The 23,340-nt window shown below is 42.5% G+C and overlaps 1 protein-coding gene across 2 annotated transcripts in view; it reads right to left on the bottom strand.

Annotated features, from left to right (window-relative positions):
• The window catches only part of LOC139370704 (copine-3-like), a 41,060-nt gene extending 17,833 nt beyond the window's left edge, over positions 1-23,227 (bottom strand). Inside the window, exons 1-6 of one of the 2 annotated variants that reach the window (XM_071110343.1) lie at positions 22,878-23,227; positions 19,599-19,730; positions 3,695-3,874; positions 3,466-3,540; positions 3,278-3,349; positions 3,062-3,145 (exon numbers count right to left, since the gene is read on the bottom strand). In XM_071110343.1, coding sequence (XP_070966444.1) covers positions 3,062-3,145; positions 3,278-3,349; positions 3,466-3,540; positions 3,695-3,874; positions 19,599-19,730 — 543 coding nt within the window. In that variant the 5' untranslated portion in view covers positions 22,878-23,227. The remainder of the gene's footprint in view (positions 1-3,061; positions 3,146-3,277; positions 3,350-3,465; positions 3,541-3,694; positions 3,875-19,598; positions 19,731-22,877) is intronic. The other variant, XM_071110342.1, reaches the window with a different exon arrangement.
• Between the last annotated feature and the right edge of the window lie 113 nt (positions 23,228-23,340).

The raw sequence follows: 23,340 nt of genomic DNA, 5'->3' as shown, positions 1-23,340 counted from the left end.
TCTGATGGGTGGTTGAATGTTCGTGGGCAAGGAATAATGAACTACATCAACTCCACCCCTCAACCAGTATTCTACAAGAGCACAGACACGGGACAGACACACCGGTCTCTACATTGCAGATGAGCTGAAGGCAGTCAATGACCTTGGACCACAGAAGGTATTTGCACTGGTGACAGACAATGCTGCAAACATGAAGGCTGCTTGGTCTAAAGTGGAGGAGTCCTACCATCACATCACACCCATTGATTGTGCTGCTCATGCATTGAATATGCTCCTCAAGTACATCATGGCACTGAAAACAATGGATGCACTCTACAAGAGAACCATGGAAATGGTTAGGTATGTGAAGGGTCATCAAGTTAGCAGCAAACTACCTCCCCAAGCAAAGTGAGAAGACGACCACCACATTGAAGCTGCCCAGCAACACCCGTTGTGGTGGTGTTGTCATCATCTTTGACAGTCTCCTGGAGGGGAAGGAGTCTCTGCAAGAAATGGCCATATCACAGTCTGACGATTTGGACAGCCCCATCAAGAGGATCCTTCTGGATGATGTATTTTGGGAGAGTGGTAAGCAGCCTGAAACCTATAGCAGTAGCCATTACACGGCTTGAGGGAGACAATGCCATCCGGTCTGATGTTCAGACTCTGCTAGCAGATGTAAGAGAAGAAATCCTACTGCCCTGCCCACTTCACTGTTGCTCCAAGCAGAGTAAACTGCAGTTCTGAAATATATCAAAAAGCGGGAAGACTTCTGCCTGAAGCTCATACACGCCTCAGCGTACATGTTGGACCCCAAGTATGCAGGCAAGAGCATCCTGTCTGGTGCAGAGATTAACAAGGCCTATGGTGTTATCACTACCGTGTCTCGCCACCATGGCCTGGATAAGGGCAAGGTTCTTGGCAGTCTGGCGAAGTACACGTCCAAGCAAGGGCTTTGGGATGGAGATGCAATATGGCAGTCGTGCCAACATATCTCATCTGCTACCTGGTGGAAGGAACTTAGTGGATCTGAGATTATTTCCCCTGTTGCCTCAATCATCCTTCAAATCCCACCAACATCAGCAACCTCAGAGCGCAACTGGTCCTTGTTTGGGAACACACATACACCAAAGCACGCAACAGGCTGACCAATACAAGGGTTGAAAAATTGGTTTCCACCCGGGCAAATTTTAGGCTTGTTGAGGATGTCTCGCTGTCAGGCTCAAAAAGGTTGGAAAGTGACAGTGAAGATGAGGCCTCAGTCTGATGTTCAAGAGGTGGACATTGAGGATCTCCAGGGAGAAGACATTGAAGCCTGAGTCTAGAAACTGAAGCTTTGGTTGTCTTCCTCTATCATTTTACAGATGTATATTGAAAATGTTTTTGGGAGATGCGATGGATAATTGGGGGATCACTCAATATTCCCTTTCTTTCGTTGTTCAGTGAAATCATCCCATGTGAAGAGTCAACTCATTTAATTAAAATTCAATTGGTAACTGAATAAAAAAAGATGCGTTTAGACAGGATTACCTAGACATTCTGACTAGCTCAGAGGCGCGCTATATGGCAAACCAATCCAAAATCATCTCTCGGCATGTCCAGCTCACTCATGGCTAGTGGGAAGGTTGCTGACTTTTTCTTTGGCTAAACCAACTAGACTCGTAATTGAACAATTGTATTCGTATTTACAGATGGAATACAAGTTTGTTATTAAGATACATGAAAGTTCACGTTTTTCTGCCAAAAACAAATTGTGATAATAAAAAAGAAAAATGTTTATGTTCAAACAGCTTTGTGAAGTAGTGACATACACCTAGTTTCCTGAAATGGGTCACAAATGGCTGAGAGCAACAAGTCACAACAAATAAAAATTACAATTGCAACCATGCCAAAATAACAATACAGACAAATAAGGTCAGGCACGATACGCTCTCCATTAAACAAATACTACTTTATTAGAGAAAGTTTCAAACATGCTGTTCTGGTGAAAACAACTTCAACAGACAGAATGAATTATAAAAAATGAGGTAGCTGTATTCTGGACTGGTCTCAGAGTAGTGGTGGGCTTGTGCAAAGAAGCGGAACCTTTTTAAAGAAACATGGGTGGCGAAATGCGCGTGAAGTAGCCTATTTTGTTCTGTGTCCTTGAGGAAATTCATGGAGGATAACTACTAAATCAGTATTTAATCACATACACAACTAAACCTTTTTATGAAAGCAAAACATGACAATTTATTACCAGTATTCTGCATCATAAACACCCAATGAGTATTCAGTCTCGTAGTCATTTTCCTTGAGGAAATGCATGACTATTAAAGCAGTTGAGTTCCCATACACAGAGCAACAAAAAAAAAGCATTTGTGACAACATGAAGATCTGCAACCAGTGTGTATCCTCATTTGACTTTGCTGATATGTGTTGGTATAAGACTGGTATGAAGGAAGGCCAGGGGTGTTCTATGACAGTCCGGGGGGGCCAAAACACGTACTGGGTTTTCATACACTCCTAATAAGGGACTGACTCAGACCTGGGACACCAGTTAAGTGCAATTAACGATCAGGTAGAAACAAAAAAAAGTGTTTCGGCCCTCCAGTAGCGGAATTGAAAAATCCTGCTGTAGGCCATTTCTGCCTGCTCACTTCGTAAATTGGTTGTCACCAGCTCGTTAACAAACGTGTAGCCGGGCAGGCAAACGCTTAAGTCGGCCCTTGAGCACGCTTGCTATTGGGGTTTAGAAACTGGACATCGACAAGTTTAATATTTCACCTTGCCCTCGGTAGCCCACACAACCGCAATTAAACACGATAGATGTCAAATGTTCACAACACATTAAGATGTTAAGATACATGCAATGTTTTTCCAATGTATGAGTGATTTTACGACGTTCATTCTGAGTTTCACCAACTTTGATGATCCTTCCTCTCTACAGCCTTGTCTGCCCGAATCTCTGCACTCGCTGGCAAGAACTGACAGAAACCAATTACATGTGCGCTTTCAATAAGCCTACTTTCTTTTTGACATACCCAGTCTCTGTTCCACATATTGGGTTGCAGCTACCCCAAAGAAATATGGTGATAAGTACCTCTGTTCTGTGAACCAGCTGCCACTTGCCATCATCTCCTTGCTTAAAGAATTCTAGGAATGGATCAGATTTCCCAAACAAGTCCTGCAATAGAGACAACCATGAGCACTGGGGAATAAATAATGGGCGGGAGAGAATTCAGAACTGTTTATTACATCTTAATAAAGTAGGCCACTTTCCATTTGAAAAGACTGCACTGAAGTGCCTCGATTGTACCTTCTTATCCAGGCCTTTAGCCTCCACCTCCAGCACTATGGCCCTGTTATCCTTTATCTCCTCAGCAGTAATCTATAAAACACACAATTTAACACAAATGAGAGAATTCATTTGAATATCTCAAGACAATGTTTGCATTAGCCTTATGTTTGTTATCACAACATTTACACAGCCAGTTAAATACTTACAGTAATGGTGCCTTTGCCTGCAGGCTTCCCCTTCTTCAGTTGTAGAGGTCTGGTAATCTTCTTGCTGGACACAATCTGAAAGGCAAAATGGTTGGTTGTTGGAGACACCATCATTCGTGTTAGAAATTCTATAACAACATTGGGTTAAGTTTACACTTAAGAAAAAAAAAATTACACAATGTATAATAAGGATGCGGACTAATTGGTCCACACATTCTTAGATCCTCACCTGTCCCAGCGTGCACTCAAACCCCCCCAGGAAGTCATCATCCTTCAGATCGACAGACTTGTTGTCTATGTCATAGACACCCAGCTTCAACTTCTGCACCTTCTCAAAGTGGTAGTCCAGGAGCAGCTTCTTGGAGAACTCGGGGTCCTGGCAGTTTTTCACCTGCTCTGTGCGGTCCAACTGTATAGTGAAACAGAAAACATCTTCATGAACAAACAATAGGCCATTTGAGAAAATACGGAAAAAGCCCTTAACCAACAATGCAATTCAAGAAATAGAGATAAGAAAATATTTACTAAAACTAAAGTAAAAATTCAAATAAAAAGTAACAATAACGAGGCTATATACAGGGGTTACCGGTACAGAGTCAATGTGCGGGGATACAGGTTAGTAGAGGTAAGTTGTACGTAGGGGTAAAGTGGCTATTCAGTGTTGCTTGCCTCGAAGCGAGCATAAAAAGGCATTTAGCTCGTCTGGTAGGATCACGCCACTGGGCAGCACGCGGCTGGCTTTCCCTTTGTAGTAAGTAATAGTTTGCAACCCCTGCCACATCTGACGAGCGTCAGAGCCGGTGTAGTAGGATTGAATATTAGTCCTGTGTTTATGCATTGCCTGTGTGATGGTTCGTCTGAGGGCATAGCGTGATTTCTTATAAGCATCCGGGTTTAGTGTCCAGCTCCTTGAAAGCGGCAGCTCTAGCCTTTAGCTCGGTGTGGATGTTGCCTGTAATCCATGGCTTCTGGTTGGGATATGTACGCACAGTCATTGTGGGGACGATGTCGCCAATCCACTTATTGATGAAGCCCGGTGACTGAGGTGGTATACTCCTCCATGCCATTGAATGAATCCCGGAAAATTGTCTAGTCTATACTAGCAAAACAGTCCTGTAGCGTAGCATCCGTGTCATCGGACCACTTCCGTATTGAGTGAGTCACTGGTACTTCCTGCTTTAATTTTTGCTTTTAAAAGCAAGAATTATGGTCAGATTTTCCAAATGGAGGGAGAGCTTTGTATTTGTCTCTGTGTGGATTATAGGTGGTCTAAAGTACAAATAATGCAAATAGTGTGGTATACAGCTTATCACGAGGTACTCTACCTCAGGCAAGCAATACCTTGAGACTTCTTTCATATTAGACATTGCGCACCAGCTGTTATTGACAAAGACACACCCCCACCCCTCGTCTTACCAGACGTAGCTGTTCTGTCCTGCTGACGCACGGAAAACCCAGCCATCTCTATATGATCCGTGTTGTCGTTCTGCCAAAAATAAGATATTATAACTCTTAATGTTGGTAGGATAACCTTGAACGGAGATCATCCATTTTATTTTCCAGTGAAAATAGAACGGGTGGTAGAGGTGGGTTACCCACTCGCCGAAGAATTCTCACAAGGCAGCCTGATCTCCGCCCCCTGTATTTGTCTTTTCTTCATGCGAATGATGGGGATTTGGTCTCGGAGAAGCAGTATATACTTTGCGTCAGACTCATTAAAGGAAAAAAATATTCATCCAGTTCGAGGTGAGTAATCGCTGTTCTGATATCCAGAAGCTCTTTTTAGTCATAAGAGATGTAAATAGGTTTGCTGCTACCAAAATCAAGATTGTTATAATACTGTTATTGCATCAAATGGTTGTTTTATGTAATAGAATAGGGTTCTTAGAACTCTCATGTGTCTGTGTTAACACTGACAGTACATTTAAGATGACTTAGGTGATAAACCTAACAAGCCACATTCCATCCATGCGAGGGAGATTGCTCCGGCCTGACTGGAAGGTAACAGGGAGAGATGGCTCGGGTTGAGAGGAACTTCGTTTTCGGGGCCAAACCCTGGATTCCTTACAATGAGAAGTCTTCACAACAGATACTGTCCGCTGTGAATTATTCATTTATTTCATAGCAAATGCTATCTGGCTGGGGGAATACTCCTTTGTCATATCAAGTGATCCATTCCGCACATCTGTTTGTCATGTAGACTAAGGGGGTGCATCTATGCCATATAAAATATCTTGGTATTCTTTGTGTCGGGGCTCAACCCAACAGTCAAGAGTATTTAGTTGACCAGCCTCGTTATTGCATAGCACTTACATCCTTCACTCGGCTAGATCAGCCAATATGCTAAATGTAGTTTGAAGAGAGCAGAGTTGCAATTGCACTTTCTCTTGAGCTATTTTTATAGCCTACCTTTTAGGAGTGGGAAGAATTACAGACGGAGAAATATGGGTGATCAATATTTAGGCCTTTCTAGGCAATATTGTAAACTGTAGCCTAATCATAGGCCTATTTAGGAAATACATTTCCTTGGAAAAATAACTGCCCCGTACTTCTCCTCCAATTATTGAACTTTTTCCCACCTTTATTTAACTAGGCAAGTCAGTTAAGAACAAATTCTTATTTTACAATGGAGGCTCATGTATAGCCTACTCAATTTGAAACCATACGCGCAACCTGATCGCGCGGGTATTGCTACCGAACTTGAAGCCGCAAGAACGTTTCGTACTTTCTTCTTCACGGACATCCTCCCTGCTGCTCGTTTCATCTTGGCTACTTTCTTCTTCACGGACAGCCTCCCTGCTGCTCATTTCATCTTGGCTACTTTCTTCTTCACAGACATCCTTCCTGCTGCTTGCGCTCCTAAATGTGCTTCTTGTATTTCTACTTTCTCTTCTCTTTTGTAACATTTCTCCAGTTCTCTTGAGGTCCTCTAGTGCTTCTTCTTCACCCTCCCTCTTCTGCTCCATTTGTTTTGCTGGTAGTCTATCTTCCATTCCAGCTCCTAAATCTCCCACTCCTCCACCAGACACCTGGCCACCCCCAAATTGGTTGTGAAGGGCTGGGACTCCACCAACTTCGTCTGCTGGTGGAGGATTCGGCAGTGGTGGATACCAGGGGGCCCCATGAAAGGGTTCCGCTCGGAGAAGGGCTAGCCAGGCTTCTTTTTCCTTCTGTTCATCCTCTTTCGTCTCTGGTAGTTCTACTTGTTTTACCATCAGTCTTCTTACAGCTCTATCTATTGAAGCAAGATGCTTTTTGAGGCAAACCACGCACACAGTTCTGGGTTCCGCATTTACAGCAAGAAGCGGTCTCCTGCCTGACTGAGAAAGCAGTAATGTTCTGATGGCACCACATACATACCTGTGTGAGTCAGGGCTCTCAACTCGGGTGTTTTTTTAAGTACAAGTACGGAAACAGACTCAATGGTGAGCACAACCTCAGCGGTGCAGTGTTAAAAACTGAGCCCAGAATAGACACGCTTGTTGAAAACTTCAACCAGCCACACACACACACACCTCTCATTAGGACTGTGTGGGGTTTTTCTGTGAGATGTGATCGGTCAGTTTATTCCAATTCAGTATACAAATGTATTGTATCAGCAACAGTTCCAACCTAACCTAACTGATGTAAGTGTTTTTAAAATGGGGAAAAATAAAACATGAATAGCTATTTATATTATTACATTTCATTTATTTGTCTACATTGCATTTGTTTTAGGCTGGCATAAGGGCAATGAAATGTACTGATGTTTACGAATAGTTGCATGTTTTCATAAGCTTGGGTCCCAGGAATAACTGAATATCTAATTTGGGTCCGAGGGTGAAAAAGTTTAACAACCCGTTGTATCGGGTTTACTAAGGCGTTAGTTCTATTAGCTATGCTGACTATGACGTTACTTTAGCTAATATGGTGACGTCGCTGGAGGCGGTGCTTAGCAGTTACGATATGGTTTGGCCTGGAAAGTAATTGTTACCTGGTCACATACAGCTGATGTGTTGTGCAGTGATTTCTTATTTATTTATCTAGGCAAGTCAGTTAGGAACAAATTCTTATTTACAATGACCGCCTACCCCGGCCAAACCCGGACGACGCAGGGCCAATTTTGCGCCGCTCTATGGGACTCCTAATCATGGATGGATGTGATGCAGCCTGGATTCGAACCAGATAGTGTCACCTCATTTCTCTCCTCAACCTTTGTGCATCTACGTTGAACATTTTTCATAGGCTAGCTTGCAGCAATCTCATGATGGGTATATGGAAAATTTGAGTATCAAGTATTAGCCTAAACCTATCGCTGTTACATTGAACCTGGTGAATGGAAATTTGAATGTTCCAAAAGCACAAGTCAGTGGCCTGGAGATGCTAAATATATGTTTGTTAATTAAAATCAATTACCGTGATACCGTCAGTCTTATGCATGACAATAACCGTCGGATAAAATTTTCATGACCGCCACAGCGCTTGGTGGGCCTGATCACCAACGACGATGATACCGCCTATAGGAAGGTTAGACATGGCAGAGTACCAGGACAACAACTTCTCCCTCAACGTAGACTACAGAAAAGGCCGGACGAGCACGGCACACATTCGCCACACACACACACAATTATCACATACACTGCTGCTACTGTCGATCCTGTTGCCTAGTCACTTTACCCCTTACCACATACATTCATGACCAAACGAACGTGGACACCTGCCCAATGAACATCTCATTCTAAAATCATGGGCATTAATATGGATTTGGTCCCCCCTTTGCTGCTATAACAGCCTCCACTCTTCTGAGAAGGCGGAATGGCCGATTAACTTCTCTAGGGTAGGGGGGGGGGGGGGGGGGGGGTCAGCATTTGGAATTTTGGATGAAAAGCATGCCCAAATTAAACTGCTTTCTACTCAGGCACAGAAGATAGGATATGCATATAATTAGTAGATTTGGATAGAAAACTCTAAAGTTTCTAAAAAAATGTAAAATAATGTCTGAGTATAACAGAAATGATTTGGCAGGTGAAAACCTGAGAAAAATCCTTTCAGGAAGTAGGATCTTTGTGTGTGTAGTTTTCTATTCAATGCCATTACAGTATCCATTTACTTAGGACTCAAATTGCAGTTTCTATGCCTTCCACTAGATGTCAAGTCTTTAGAAATTGTTTCAGGCTTGTACTCTGAAAAATGAAGGAGTAAGAGCAGTCTGAATGAGTGGATCTTGCCGTGTCAGAGCTTTTTCATTCGCGCGACCGAGAGAGTGCCTTTCTTGTTTACCTTTTATATTGAAGACGTTATTGTTCGGTTGAAACATTATAGATAATTTAGGCTAAAAACAACCCGAGGATTGAATATAAACATCATTTGACATGTTTCTATGAACTTTACGGATACAATTTGGATTTGTCATCTGCCTGTTGTGACTGCGTTTGAGCCTGTGGATTACTGAAGAAAACGCGAACAAAACTGAGGTTTTCGGATAGAGACTTTATCGAACAAAAGGAACATTTATTGAATGAATGTCTTCTGAGTGCAATCATATGAAGATCAAAGGTAAGTGATTAATTCGCTCTATTTCTGACTTGTGTAACTCTTCTACTTGGCTGGTTACTGTTTGTAATGATTTGTCAACTGGGCTATGTTCTCAAATAATCGTAAGGTATGCTTTCACCGTAAAGCATTTTTGAAATCTGACACAGTGGTTGGATTCACAAGAAGTGAATCTTTAAACCTATGTAAAATAGTTGTATCTTTTCTGAATTTGTATGAGAATTTCTGTATTTCAATTTGGCGCTCTGCAATCTCACTGGATGTTGGCCAGGTGGGACGCTAGCATCCCACATATCCCAGAGAGGCTAACTAGTCCAACGCTCTAACCACCTGCCTCTCATTGCACTCCACGAGGAGCCTGCCTGTTACGCAAATGCAGTAGAAGCCAAGGTAAGTTGATAGCCAGCATTAAACTTATCTTAGAAAAAACAATCAATCATAATCACTAGTTATAACTACACATGGTTGATGATATTACTCGTTTAACTAGCGTGTCCTGTGTTACATATAATCGATGCAACGCTGGGGGATGATTTAACAAAAGCGCATTTGCGAACAAAGCACAATCGTTGGACGACTGTACCTTACCATAAACACCAATGCCTTTCTTAAAATCAATACACAGAAGTATATATTTGTAAACCTGCATATTTAGCTAAAAGAAATACAGGTAAGCAGGCAATATTAACCAGGTGAAATTGTGTCATTTCACGAAGTCAGGGTATATGAAACAGTTTGGGCCGCCTGGCTCATTGCGGCCCAATAATTTGCCAGAATTGTACATAATTATGACATAACATTGAAGGTTGTGCAATGTGACAAGAATATTTAGACTTAGGGATGCCACCCGTTAGATAAAATACCGAACGGTTCCGTATTTCACTGAAATAGACGTTTTGTTTTCGAAATGATAGTTTCCGGATTCGACCATATTAATGACCTAAGGCTCGTATTTTTGTTTGTTATGTTAGACTTAATTATATGATTTGATAGAGCAGTCTGACTGAGTGATGGTAGGCAGCAGCAGGCTCGTAAGCATTCATTCAAACTGCACTTTTGTGCGGTTTGCCAGCAGCTCTTCGCAAGCACAGCGCTGTTTATGGCTTCAAGCCTATCAGCCTAATGGCGCTGGTGTAACCGATGTGAAATGGCTAGCTAGTTAGCTGGGTATGCACTAATAGCGTTTCAAACCTCACTCGCTCTGAGACTTGGGCGTAGTTATTCCGCGGCTTTTGTTGAGCGATGGGTAACGCTGCTTCGGGTGTGGCTGTTGTCGATGTGTTGTTCCTGGTTTGAGCCCAGGTAGGGGCGAGGAGAGGGACAGAAGCTATACTGTTACACTGGCAATACTATAGTGCCTATAAGAACATCCAATAGTCAAAGGTATATGAAATACAAATGATAGAGAAATAGTCCTATAAATACTATATTAGCTACAACCTAAAACCTCTTACCTTGGAATATTGAAGTCTCATGTTAAAAGGAACCACCAACTTTCATATGTTCTCATGTTCTGAGCAAGGATCTCAAACGTTAGCTTTTTTTACATGGCACATATTGCACTTTTACTTCTCCAACACTTTGTTTTTGCATTATTTAAACCAAATTGAACATGTTTCATTATTTATTTGAGGCTAAATTGATTTTTATTGATGTATTATATTAAGTTAAAATAAGTGTTCAGTATTGTTGTAATTGTCATTATTACAAATAACAATAAATGTTTTTTTTTTTTTTATTATTATTTTTTTAATAAACGGCCGCTTATTGGCTTTTGTTCCTCCAATAATCGGTATCGGGGTTGAAAAATCATAATCAGTCGACCTCTAGTTGGAACATTGCTGCAGGGACTTGCTTCTATTCAGCCACAAGAGCATTAGTGAGGTGGTGCACTGACGCTGGGCAATTAAGCTTGGCTTGCAGTCTGCGTTCCAATTCATCCCAAAGGTGTTCAATGGGGGTTGAGGTCAGGGCTCTATGCAGGCCAGGCAAGTACTTCCACACCAATGTCGACAAACCATTTCTGTATGGACATCGCTTTGTGCACGGGGGACTTCCCCAAACAGTTGCCACAAAGTTGGATGGACAGAATCATCTAGAACATCAGTTAGCTTTAGAGTGAAGATTTCCCCTTCACTGGAACTAGCTTTACGCCACTCCAGCAGACGCTTGGCATCGCGCATGTTGATCTTGGGCTTGTGTGGGCCTGCTCAACCATGGAAACCCATTTCATGAAGCTCCCAAAGAACAGTTATTGTGCTGACGTTGCTTCCAGAGGCAGTTTGGAGCTCAGTAGTGAGTTCTGACGATATTTACACGCTACGCACTTCAGCAGTCCTCTGTTCTGTGAGCTTGTAAGGCTTACAGTTGACCGTGGGCAGCTCTAGCAGCACAGACATTTGACGAACTGACTTGATGGAAAGGTGGCATCCTATGACAGTGCCACGTTGAAAGTCACTGAGCTCTTCGGTAAGACCATTCTACTGCCAATGTTTGTCTATAGAGATTGCATGGCTGTGTGCTTGATTTTATACACCGGTCAGCAACAGCTGTGGCTGAAATTGCTGAATCCACTAATTTGAAGGGGTGTCCACATACTTTCCGAATGCACTTTATATACACACAAAAGTATTTCCGACTTTGCTACGTTATTCTAAAAATGATTAAATGTTTATTCCCCCCCCCCCCCCCAATCTACACAAATACCACATAATGACAACGCAAAAACACATTTAGTAATTTTTGTAAATTTAAAAAAAATAATACTTTTACATAATTATTCAGACTCTTTACTCAGTACTTTGTTGAAGCACCTTTGGCAGCGATTACAGCCTTGAGTCTTGACGCTACAAGCTTGGCACACCTGTATTTGGGGAGTTTCTCCAATTCACTCCGCAGATCCTCAAGCTCTGTCAGGTTGGATGGGGAGTGTCACTGCACAGCTATTTTCAAGTCTCTTCAGAGATGTTCAATCGGGCTCAAGTCCGGGCCACTCAAGGACATTGAGAGTTGTCCAGAAGCCACTCCTGCGTTGCCTTGGCTGTGTGCTTAGTGTCGTTGTCCTGTTGGAAGGTGAACCATCACCCCAGTCTGAGGTTGAGTGCTCTGCAGGTTTTCATCAAGAATATCTCTGTACTTTGTCAACCAAGGGTGGACGCCAATCAAGTTGTAGAAACATGTCAAGAATGATCAATGGAAACAGGATGCACCGGAGCTCAATTTCGAGTCTCATAGCAAATGGTCTGAATACGTAAGTACTTATGTTTGTATTATATTTGCAAAAATGTAATTTACTGTTATTTAATCCATTTTAGAATAAGACTAATGTAACAAAATGTGGAAAAAGTCAAGGGGCACTGTATACTACTAACATGAATGACTTTCAGCTTAAGCTTTAAAATTATTCGGGATTGGTGTCCCGTCCATGGGACGGTTAAGCTAACGTAGGCTAATGCGATTAGCATGAGGTTGTAAGTAAAAAGAAAATTTACCGGGACATAGACATATCTGATATTGGCAGAAAGCTTAAATTCTTGTTAAATCTAACTGCTCTATTCCAATTTACAGTAGCTATTACAGTGAAAGAATACAATGCTATTGTTTGAGGAGAGTGCACATTTTTGAAAATGAAAAGTTATTAATAACAAATTAGGCACATTTGCAGTCTTGATACACAATTTTAAAACAAAAATACAATGATTCATTGGATCAGTCTAAAACTTTGCACATATACTGCTGCCGTCTAGTGTCCAAAATATCATTGCACCTGGGCTGTAATAATACATTATGGCCTTTCTCTTGCATTTCAAAGATGAGACAAAATAAAAAATGGTATTATCTTTTACCAGATCTATTGTGTTATATTCTCCCACATTCCTTTCACATTTCCACAAACTTCAAAGTGTTTCCTTTCATATGGTACCAAAAATATGCATATCCTTGCTTCAGGGTCTGAGCTACAGGCAGTTAGATATGTCATTTTAAGCAGATCCTTAAGAGGTTTTAAAACACTGTTTTTGGGAGTGAGGAATATTGTAATAAGGAAATATGCAGTTCACAATGTTTTAATAAATGGGTGAGCAAAAATATTAACCGTTTACTTTGCAAGCACACCAGTATTGAGGCATAAAGCAACATTTACTAGCACAGGCATATGGTCTTTTAGCATGTCAAAATTGCATTTGGAATATGTTCAAATTAATTTTTACATAATCAATATTTTTAAGACAAAATAATGAGAACAGCTCAATAAATAGACAAAGATTGGTAGTTGAACAAGTCATTGCATGCATGCATTTTTTTAGCAGTATATATATATATATATATATATATATATATATATATATATATATATATATATATACACACATACATACATACACACACACACATACTGACACACACACACACACGGGCAAAAAAGTATTTAGTCAGCCACCAATTGTGCAAGTTCTCCCACTTAAAGAGAAGAGAGGCCTGTAATTTTCATCTTAGGTACACTTCAACTATGACAGACAAAATGAGAAAATCACATTGTAGGATTTTTTATTAATTTATTTGCAAATTATGGTGGAAAATAAGTATTTGGTCAATAACAAAACTTTCTCTCAATACTTTTATATACCCTTTGTTGGCAATGACAGAGGTTAAACGTTTTCTGTAAGTCTTCACAAGGTTTTCACACACTGTTGCTGGTATTTTGGCCCATTCCTCCATGCAGATCTCCTCTAGAGCAGTGATGTTTTGGGGCTGTTGCTATGCAACACGGACTTTCAACTCCCTCCAAAGATTTTCTATGGGGTTGAGATCTGGAGACCGGCTAGGCCACTCCAGGACCTTGAAATGCTTCTTACGAAGCCACTCCTTCGTTGCCCGGGCGGTGTGTTTGGGATCATTGTCATGCTGAAAGACCCAGCCACGTTTCATCTTCAATGCCCTCAAAATCTCACGATACATGGCCCCATTCATTCTTTCCTTTACACAGATCAGTAGTCCTGGTCCCTTTGCAGAAAAACACCCCCATGCTTCACAGTAGGTCTGGTGTTCTTTGGCTGCAACTCAGCATTCTTTGTCCTCCAAACACAACAAGTTGAGTTTTTACCAAAAAGTAATATTTTGGTTTCATCATATGACATTCTCCCAATCTTCTTCTGGATCATCCAAATGCTCTCTAGCAAACTTCAGACGGGCCTGGACATGTACTGGCTTAAGCAGGGGGACACGTCTGGCACTGCAGGATTTGAGTCCCTGGAGGCGTAGTGTGTTACTGATGGTAGGCTTTGTTACTTCAGTCCCAGCTCTCTGCAGGTCATTCACTAGGTCCCTCTGGGATTTTTGCTCACCGTTCTTGTGATCATTTTGACCCGACAGGGTGAGATCTTGCATGGAGCCCCAGATCGAGGGAGATTATCAGTGGTCTTGTATGTCTTCCATTTCCTAATAATTGCTGCTCCCTCTCTGATTTCTTCAAACCAAGCTGCTTACCTATTGCAGATTCAGTCTTCCCAGCCTGGTGCAGGTTTACAATTTTGTTTCTGGTGTCCTTTGACAGCTCTTTGGTCTTGGCCATAGTGGAGTTTGGAGTGTGACTGTTTGAGGTTGTGGACAGGTGTCTTTTATACTAATAACAAGTTCAAACAGGTGCCATTAATACAGGTAACAAGTGGAGGACAGAGGAGCCTCTTAAAGAACAGTTACAGGTCTGTGAGAGCCAGAAATCTTGCTTGTTTGTAGGTGACCAAATACTTATTTTTCACCATAATTTGCAAATAAATTAATTACAAATCCTACAATGTGATTTTCTGGATTTTTCCCCACTGTGTGTGTGTGTGTATATATATATACACACACACACACACACACACACACACACACACACACAGCAAAAAAAAAAAAAAAAAAGGGAACACTTAAACAACACAATGTAACTCCAAGTCAATCACACTTCTGTGAAATCAAACTGTCCACTTAGGAAGCAACACTGATTGACAATACATTTCACATTCTGTTGTGCAAATGGAATTGACAACAGGTGGAAATTATAGGCAATTAGCAAGACTCCCCGAATAAAGGAGTGGTTCTGCAGGTGGTGACCACAGACCACTTCTCAGTTCCTATGCTTCCTGGCTGATGTTTTGGTCACTTTTGAATGCTGGCGGTGCTTTCACTCTAGTGGTAGCATGAGACGGAGTCTACAACCCACACAAGTGGCTCAGGTAGTGCAGCTCATCCAGGATGGCACATCAATGCGAGCTGTGGCAAGAAGGTTTGCTGTGTCTGTCAGCGTAGTGTTCAGAGCATGGAGGCGCTACCAGGAGACAGGCCAGTACATCAGGAGACATGGAGGAGGGCGTAGGAGGGCAACAACCCAGCAGCAGGACCGCTAACTCCGCCTTTGTGCAAGGAGGAGCAGGAGGAGCACTGCCAGAGCTCTGCAAAATGACCTCCAGCAGGCCACAAATGTGCATGTGTCTGCTCAAACGGTCAGAAACAGACTCCATGAGGGTGGTATGAAGGCCCGACGTCCACAGGTGGAGGTTGTGATTACAGCCCAACACCGTGCAGGACGTTTGGCATTTGCCAGAGAACACCAAGATTGGCAAATTCGCCACTGGCGCCCTGTGCTCTTCACAGATGAAAGCAGGTTCACACTGAACACGTGACAGAGTCTGGAGACACCGTGGAGAATGTTCTGCTGCCTGCAACATCCTCCAGCATGACCCGTTTGGCAGTGAGTCAGTCATGGTGTGGGGTGGCATTTCTTTGGGGGCCGCACAGCCCTCCATGTGCTCGCCAGAGGTAGCCTGACTGCCATTAGGTACCGAGATGAGATCCTCAGACCCCTTGTGAGACCATATGCTGGTGCGGTTGACCCTGGGTTCCTCCTAATGCAAGACAATGCTAGACCTCATGTGGCTGGAGTGTCAGCAGTTCCTGCAAGAGGAAGGCATTGATGATATGGACTGGCCCGCCCGTTCCCCAGACCTGAATCCAATTGAGCACATCTGGGACATCATGTCTCGCTCCATCCACCAACACCACACTGTCCAGGAGTTGGCGGATGCTTTAGTCCAGGTCTGGGAGGAGATCCCTCAGGAGACCATCCGCCACCTCATCAGGAGCATGCCCAGGCGTTGTAGGGAGGTCATACAGGCACGTGGAGGCCACACACACACACACACACACACACACACACACACACACACACACACACGACTGAGCCTCATTTTGACTTGTTTTAAGGACATTACATCAAAGTTGGATCAGCCGATCTCCTGTTTGTACTTCCGGCGCCGACAGCGATGGCCGGCTCGCTTCGCGTTCCTAGGAAACTATGCAGTTTTTTGTTTTTTTTACGTGTTATTTCTTACATTAGTACCCCAGGTCATCTTAGGTTTCATTACATACAGTCGAGAAGAACTACTGAATATAAGATCAGCGTCAACTCACCATCAGTACAACCAAGAATATGATTTTCGCGAAGCAGATCCTGTGTTCTGCCTTTCAACCAGGACAACGGAATGGATCCCAGCCGGCGACCCAAAAAACATCAGAGACTAACACTCTTTGCTTCACGGAAACATGGCTCACTGGAGAGACGCTATCGGAGGCGGTGCAGCCAGCGGGTTTCTCCACGCATCGTGCCGACAGAAACAAATATCTTTATGGTAAGAAGAGGGGCGGGGGCGTATGCCTTATGGCTAACGAGACGTGGTGTGATCACAGAAACATACAGGAACTCAAATCCTTCTGTTCACCTGATTTAGAATTCCTCACAATCAAATGTCGACCGCATTATCTACCAAGAGAATTCTCTTCGATTATAATCACAGCTGTATATATTCCCCCCCAAGCAGATGGCTCTGAACGAACTTTATTTGACTCTTTGCAAACTGGAATCCATACATCCTGAGGCTGCATTCATTGTAGCTGGGGATTTTAAGGATGTCTTGCTCCCAGGCAGACTAAATAACCTTTTTGCCCGCTTTGAGGACAATACAGTGCCACTGACACGGCCTGCAACGAAAACATGCGGACTCTCCTCCACTGCAGCCGAGGCGAGTAAAACATTTAAACGTGTTAACCCTCACAAGGCTGCAGGCCCAGACGGCATCCCCAGCCGCGCCCTCAGAGCATGCGCAGACCAGCTGGCCGGAGTGTTTATGGACATATTCAATCAATCCCTATACCAGTCTGCTGTTCCCACATGCTTCAAGAGGGCCACCATTGTTCCTGTTCCCAAGAAAGCTAAGGTAACTGAGCTAAACGACTACCGCCCCGTAGCACTCACTTCCGTCATCATGAAGTGCTTTGAGAGACTAGTCAAGGACCATACCACCTCCACCCTACCTGACACCCTAGACCCACTCCAATTTGCTTACCGCCCAAATAGGTCCACAGGCGATGCAATCTCAACCACACTGCACACTGGCCTAACCCATCTGGACAAGAGGAATACCTACGTGAGAATGCTGTTCATTGACTACAGCTCGGCATTCAACACCATAGTACCCTCCAAGCTCGTCATCAAGCTCGAGACCCTGGGTCTCGACCCCGCCCTGTGCAACTGGGTACTGGACTTCCTGACGGGCCGCCCCCAGGTGGTGAGGGTAGGCAACAACATCTCCACCCCGCTGATCCTCAACACTGGGGCCCCACAAGGGTGCGTTCTGAGCCCTCTCCTGTACTCCCTGTTCACCCACGACTGCGTGGCCACGCACGCCTCCAACTCGATCATCAAGTTTGCGGACGACACAACAGTGGTAGGCTTGATTACCAACAACGACGAGACGGCCTACAGGGAGGAGGTGAGGGCCCTCGGAGTGTGGTGTCAGAAAAATAACCTCACACGCAACGTCAACAAAACTAAGGAGATGATTGTGGACTTCAGGAAACAGCAGAGGGAACACCCCCCTATCCACATCGATGGAACAGTAGTGGAGAGGGTAGTAAGTTAAGTTCCTCGGCATACACATCACAGACAAACTGAATTGGTCCACCCACACAGACAGCATCGTGAAGAAGGCGCAGCAGCGCCTCTTCAACCTCAGGAGGCTGAAGAAATTCGGCTTGTCACCAAAAGCACTCACAAACTTCTACAGATGCACAATCGAGAGCATCCTGGCGGGCTGTATCACCGCCTGGTACGGCAACTGCTCCGCCCACAACCGTAAGGCTCTCCAGAGGGTAGTGAGGTCTGCACAACGCATCACCGGGGGCAAACTACCTGCCCTCCAGGACACCTACACCACCCGATGTTACAGGAAGGCCATAAAGATCATCAAGGACAACAACCACCCGAGCCACTGCCTGTTCACCCCGCTATCATCCAGAAGGCGAGGTCAGTACAGGTGCATCAAAGCTGGGACCGAGAGACTGAAAAACAGCTTCTCTCTCAAGGCCATCAGACTGTTAAACAGCCACCACTAACATTGAGTGGCTGCTGCCAACACACTGACTCAACTCCAGCCACTTTAATAATGGGAATTGATGGGAAATTATGTAAAATATATCACTAGCCACTTTAAACAATGCTACCTAATATAATGTTTACATACCCTACATTATTCATCTCATATGTATACGTATATACTGTACTCTATATCATCTACTGCATCCTTATGTAATACATGTATCACTAGCCACTTTAACTATGCCACTTTGTTTGCATACTCATCTCATATGTATATACTGTACCCGATACCATCTACTGTATCTTGCCTATGCTGCTCTGTACCATCACTCATTCATATATCTTTATGTACATATTCTTTATCCCCTTACACTGTGTATAAGACAGTAGTTTTGGAATTGTTAGTTAGATTACTTGTTGGTTATTACTGCATTGTCGGAACTAGAAGCACAAGCATTTCGCTACACTCGCATTAACATCTGCTAACCATGTGTATGTGACAAATAAAATTTGATTTGAGCCTGTAGTGTGGTTTTCCACTTTAATTTTGATTGTGACTCCAAATCCAGACCTCCATGGGTTGATAAATTTGATTTCCATTGATAATTTGTGTGATTTTGTTGTCAGCACATTCAACTATGTAAATAAATAAGTATTTAATAAGAATATTTTGTTCATTCAGATCTAGGATGTGTTATTTTAGTGTTCCCTTTATTTTTTTGAGCAGTATATTATATATATATATATATATATTATATATATATATATATATATATATATATATATATATATATTTTTTTTTTTACTTGAAAAGACTTGAGACTCGAACATTGTGACTCAAATAATATTGACTTAGTCTCACCTCTGTTGTAGACATTGCGTGCTAGGAATATGGGACCAAATACAAAACTTCTGACTAATAGGTGGATTTGTCCAAATATTTTTTGGTTCCCTAAAATGTGGACAAAAAGTGCAGTCATTTCTGAACGAATCACCCGATAATGGATGAAAATAGCCTGAAACAAAAGCTGACAGTCTGCACATTAACCTCAGTCATTGTATCATTTCAAATCCAAAGTGCTGGAATACCGGGGCATAACACACAATGTATCAGTGTCAATATACCTTTGGACCTCACTGAACGTTGCCAATTTTTAAAATGTGTCGATTAGTTAGACTTTCTCCCTACCTCGGTCCACTTGTCATCCCCAATGCTCTGCAGCAGCACGCAGAGTGGGTCAGACTTAGATCCAACGTCTTTGTCGAGGAGATTACTGCACGAGATGGAGAGTTCTACTTTTGACACACATTGCGAAGCCATCTGAAAAAGACAGGAAGAAAAAACAAGATTTCAGATCAAATGTGACTATATTAAAAGCTAAAGTCTCCAGTTAAAAACAATAACAACGGGGTCCCTGCCACTTGCGTTGGTATGACGCTAAGGAAATGTGCCAGGGAAATTAAAATCCTCTCAAATTCATAGATAACGCTCCAGATGCAGGGACCGACAGTCCATTACATTTATTTTATTTTTTAAATATTTGAAGCCGTTTACATTCTTGTTGTTTATAAACAATCAAGTAACGATCCCTTATATGTTGGGTTATGATAAAGAAAAACAGCCCATGAGGCATTTATAAATTATATTCTTCAGTAATAAATAATATAAAGAATTTAAATGACCATTAACCGCTTCCCATATCCCAGGCTTTGCTTTAATGTACACTGCTCAGTAAAAATGGCAATTTTGAGAATGAGTGAGTCAACCAGGTCGGCATAGAGGAAATAAAAAAAATGAGACAGGTTCTTAGCTAGCAGATTGTAATGGGCTGGGATGCGAAGCTCCATTAGCAGTCACGTTAGATACTGTTTGGTGTAGCAGAGAACGGCGATTTTTCCTCAATTTCCGATTTGGAAGGCAATCAAATGTATTCTAAACATCCATGTCCAGTTGCAGGGGGTTTTGTTTGAATTCAGAAAATGTGATGTTATTAAATACTTGTTTTGCTCCAGGAAGTAATTCAACAACAGGCACACCGCCATCTTGTCAATTTCAAATCTTTTCTCTCATTGAGGGGATTCGGTTAATCTGGCCAAGGCACTCGGTAGGTGTGTTGTGCACCAGGAGAAAGTTGATTGGTTCTAATGCAGACTGCCTTCCGGGCGTGAGCAAGGTGCCCAGTTCAATGCCTAGGTCAGCTCAAGAAAGTGACATAATTAAAAAGGGCCCAGTGTGTGTGTGTGTGTGTACACACACACACACACACACACACACACACACACACACAAAGTCAGAAGGTTGCATACATTTAGGTTGGAGTCATTAAAACTAATTTATCCAACCACTAACAAACAATATTTTTGGCAATTTGGTTATGACATCTAATTTGTGCATGACAAGAGTAATTTTTCCAACAATTGTTTACAGACAGATTATTTCACAGTATCACAATTCCAATGGGTCAGAAGTTTACATACACTAAATTGACTGTGTATTTACTTGGCGACCATGGCCTTTTATGGCCTTTTTTGCCTTTACCTCCCTTATCTCACCTCATTTGCTCATAATTGTATATATACTTATTTTTAGACTGTATTATTGACTGTATGTTTGTTTTACTCCGTGTGTAACTGTGTTGTTGTACCTGTCGAACTGCTTTGCTTTATCTTGGCCAGGTCGCAATTGAAAATGAGAACTTGTTCTCAACTTGCCTACCTGGTTAAATAAAGGTGAAATAAAAAAATAGACCATGCAGACGAACGAAAGTGTCTCGTGGTCAAAGCAACAACAAATGCGCTCCTTGAGTGACAGGGGGTGGGACTAGGTCTGTGTGGAAAGCAGCATGGAGAAAGAGTGGTGGGATGACTCAAGTAGCGGTGTAAACTATAAGAATTGACGTTACACGCGTCGTATCACATTTAACAAACCAAACATTCAAATACTGTTATAGAAGGTAAAGTAAAAACGCAAACCAGTCCGTGCATCAATACCGGTATATAGTAAAATACAGTATTACCGCTCAGCCCTAGACTCTACACACCTGCTCACATATGAGCTGCTGCTACTGTTTGTCATATCCTGTTGCTTAGTCCCCTTCCCCCTATACATATCTAACGCCATCACTCCAGTATGGGGCGCTAGGTAGCCTAGTGGTTAGAGCATTGGACTAGTAACCAAAAGGTTGCAAAATCGAACCCCGAGCTGACAAGGTAAATTCTGTCGTTCTGCTCCTGAACAAGGCAGTTAAACCACTGTTCCTAGGCAGTAATTGAAAATAAGAATTCCCTGCACATGTAAATATGGTATTGGATCTGACTTTAAATATTTCCTGTATATAGTATGCTTGCTTTAATGTGCATTTCATATTTCCTATTATTATTATTGATTGCTGGGTTTTGAGTTTACAAGAAAGGCACTTCACTTAACCAGTTTATAATATCAATAAGGCACCCTGCGGGGTTTGTGGTATATGTTGCTGTATCCAGGCACTCCGTGTTGAGTCAAGCATAAGAACAGCCCTTACGTTTCGATCACACCGACAGCTTCATTGCATTTTGATACACCAGAATGACATTCATTTCCAATGAAACGCTGCGTTTGCTTTGCAGCATTGCGTTGCAGAGGCAGTTGGAGGGCGTTCGGTGTGTTGCATATTTATCGAACGTATGCGTCAAACTGTATGCGTTCGGCTTGACAGAAACGGTAGCAGAAGGTGAATGTTTTACTTTTGTTGCATACATACCCAGATGATGCTGCACACTAGATTGCGCAACCATACTATCGGTGTACTCGAAGCGTTAGCCCTGGTGTATTGGCCACATACCACACCCCCTTGTGCCTTATTGAGTAATCATAACAGTCAAACGAGTTAATTTTCCATCAATGGATGTGGATTTATCTTGGGAGTTTAATACGAGCTAATTATCTTCTCTTGAGACATATTCAAATTCCTTTAAGTCATAGCTCGCAATAATTATTATTTAGAGTTAAACCGGATATTGCATCTAACGTTGTAAAAATTACTACGATATTTCTTAATTGCCTCAACGTTATTACGTTAAAAGGTTTGTATAAATGTCAACTCTTTTGCTGTGAAAAAAATGTTGGGCTAGTTTTCAGGCCTTTTGGGCGGGTTTTGAGTAGTCGTCATGCTAGAAACCCTGGCTCACAACACACTGGTACTGTTTATTTACAATAAACTACATACTTCCTAGTTAACAGCAAAAGTTCAGATGTAAATCAGACACCCTGAAAACTACCAGACGCTTATTCTATAGTAGAGACTCGACATGGAGAGAGAACTTCCTATAAAGTTAACTCAACCATTAAAAAAAGAAGCCTGACAAGAACCCCAAGGCCAGGGCCTATTACGCCCATAAAATAACAATACACGGATTTGCCTGCTCACCTCGATCTCTAAACTAGCAGAGGCTACTTTATAAAAAATAGGTAAGCTACAAATATTACCTTGTCGCACGAAACGGAATATCAGGTCTCTTTTGAAACAGTTGTAATTGTCTTGCAACTGAACAGCACACTGCCGTAACACGAAATGAATGTGGAGTCGAGGAAATATTTCCTAAAAAAGGTGTGGCAGATGGTCAAGTGAGCTCAACATTGGATGATCAGCCACCATAAAAACGTTCTTATTGGACAAGAGACAACGTCACTTGTGGTGCCCGCAGTGCAGGGGGAAGGGTCCGTCCGTGCTAGCCGAATTCCTTGGGACGTCCCTACCCCATGCAAGCCGTTGAAGTTTAACATGGTTAAGGCAAATATTTGTATATTTGAGGTTATGGTTAGGTAGGGGACGTCCTAAGAATCCCAGATAGTACTGACCGTGCAGGAAGTGACTACACACATATCCCGGTTGTCACTAGTTACCATAGCCACAAATTGCCTGTATAGTAAAAAAAAAAAGTGCTTTTTG

This window comes from Oncorhynchus clarkii, chromosome 17 (assembly GCF_045791955.1).
Source record: "Oncorhynchus clarkii lewisi isolate Uvic-CL-2024 chromosome 17, UVic_Ocla_1.0, whole genome shotgun sequence".
Taxonomy (NCBI): domain Eukaryota; kingdom Metazoa; phylum Chordata; class Actinopteri; order Salmoniformes; family Salmonidae; genus Oncorhynchus; species Oncorhynchus clarkii.
This window is presented reverse-complemented; position numbering and strand designations above follow the sequence as displayed.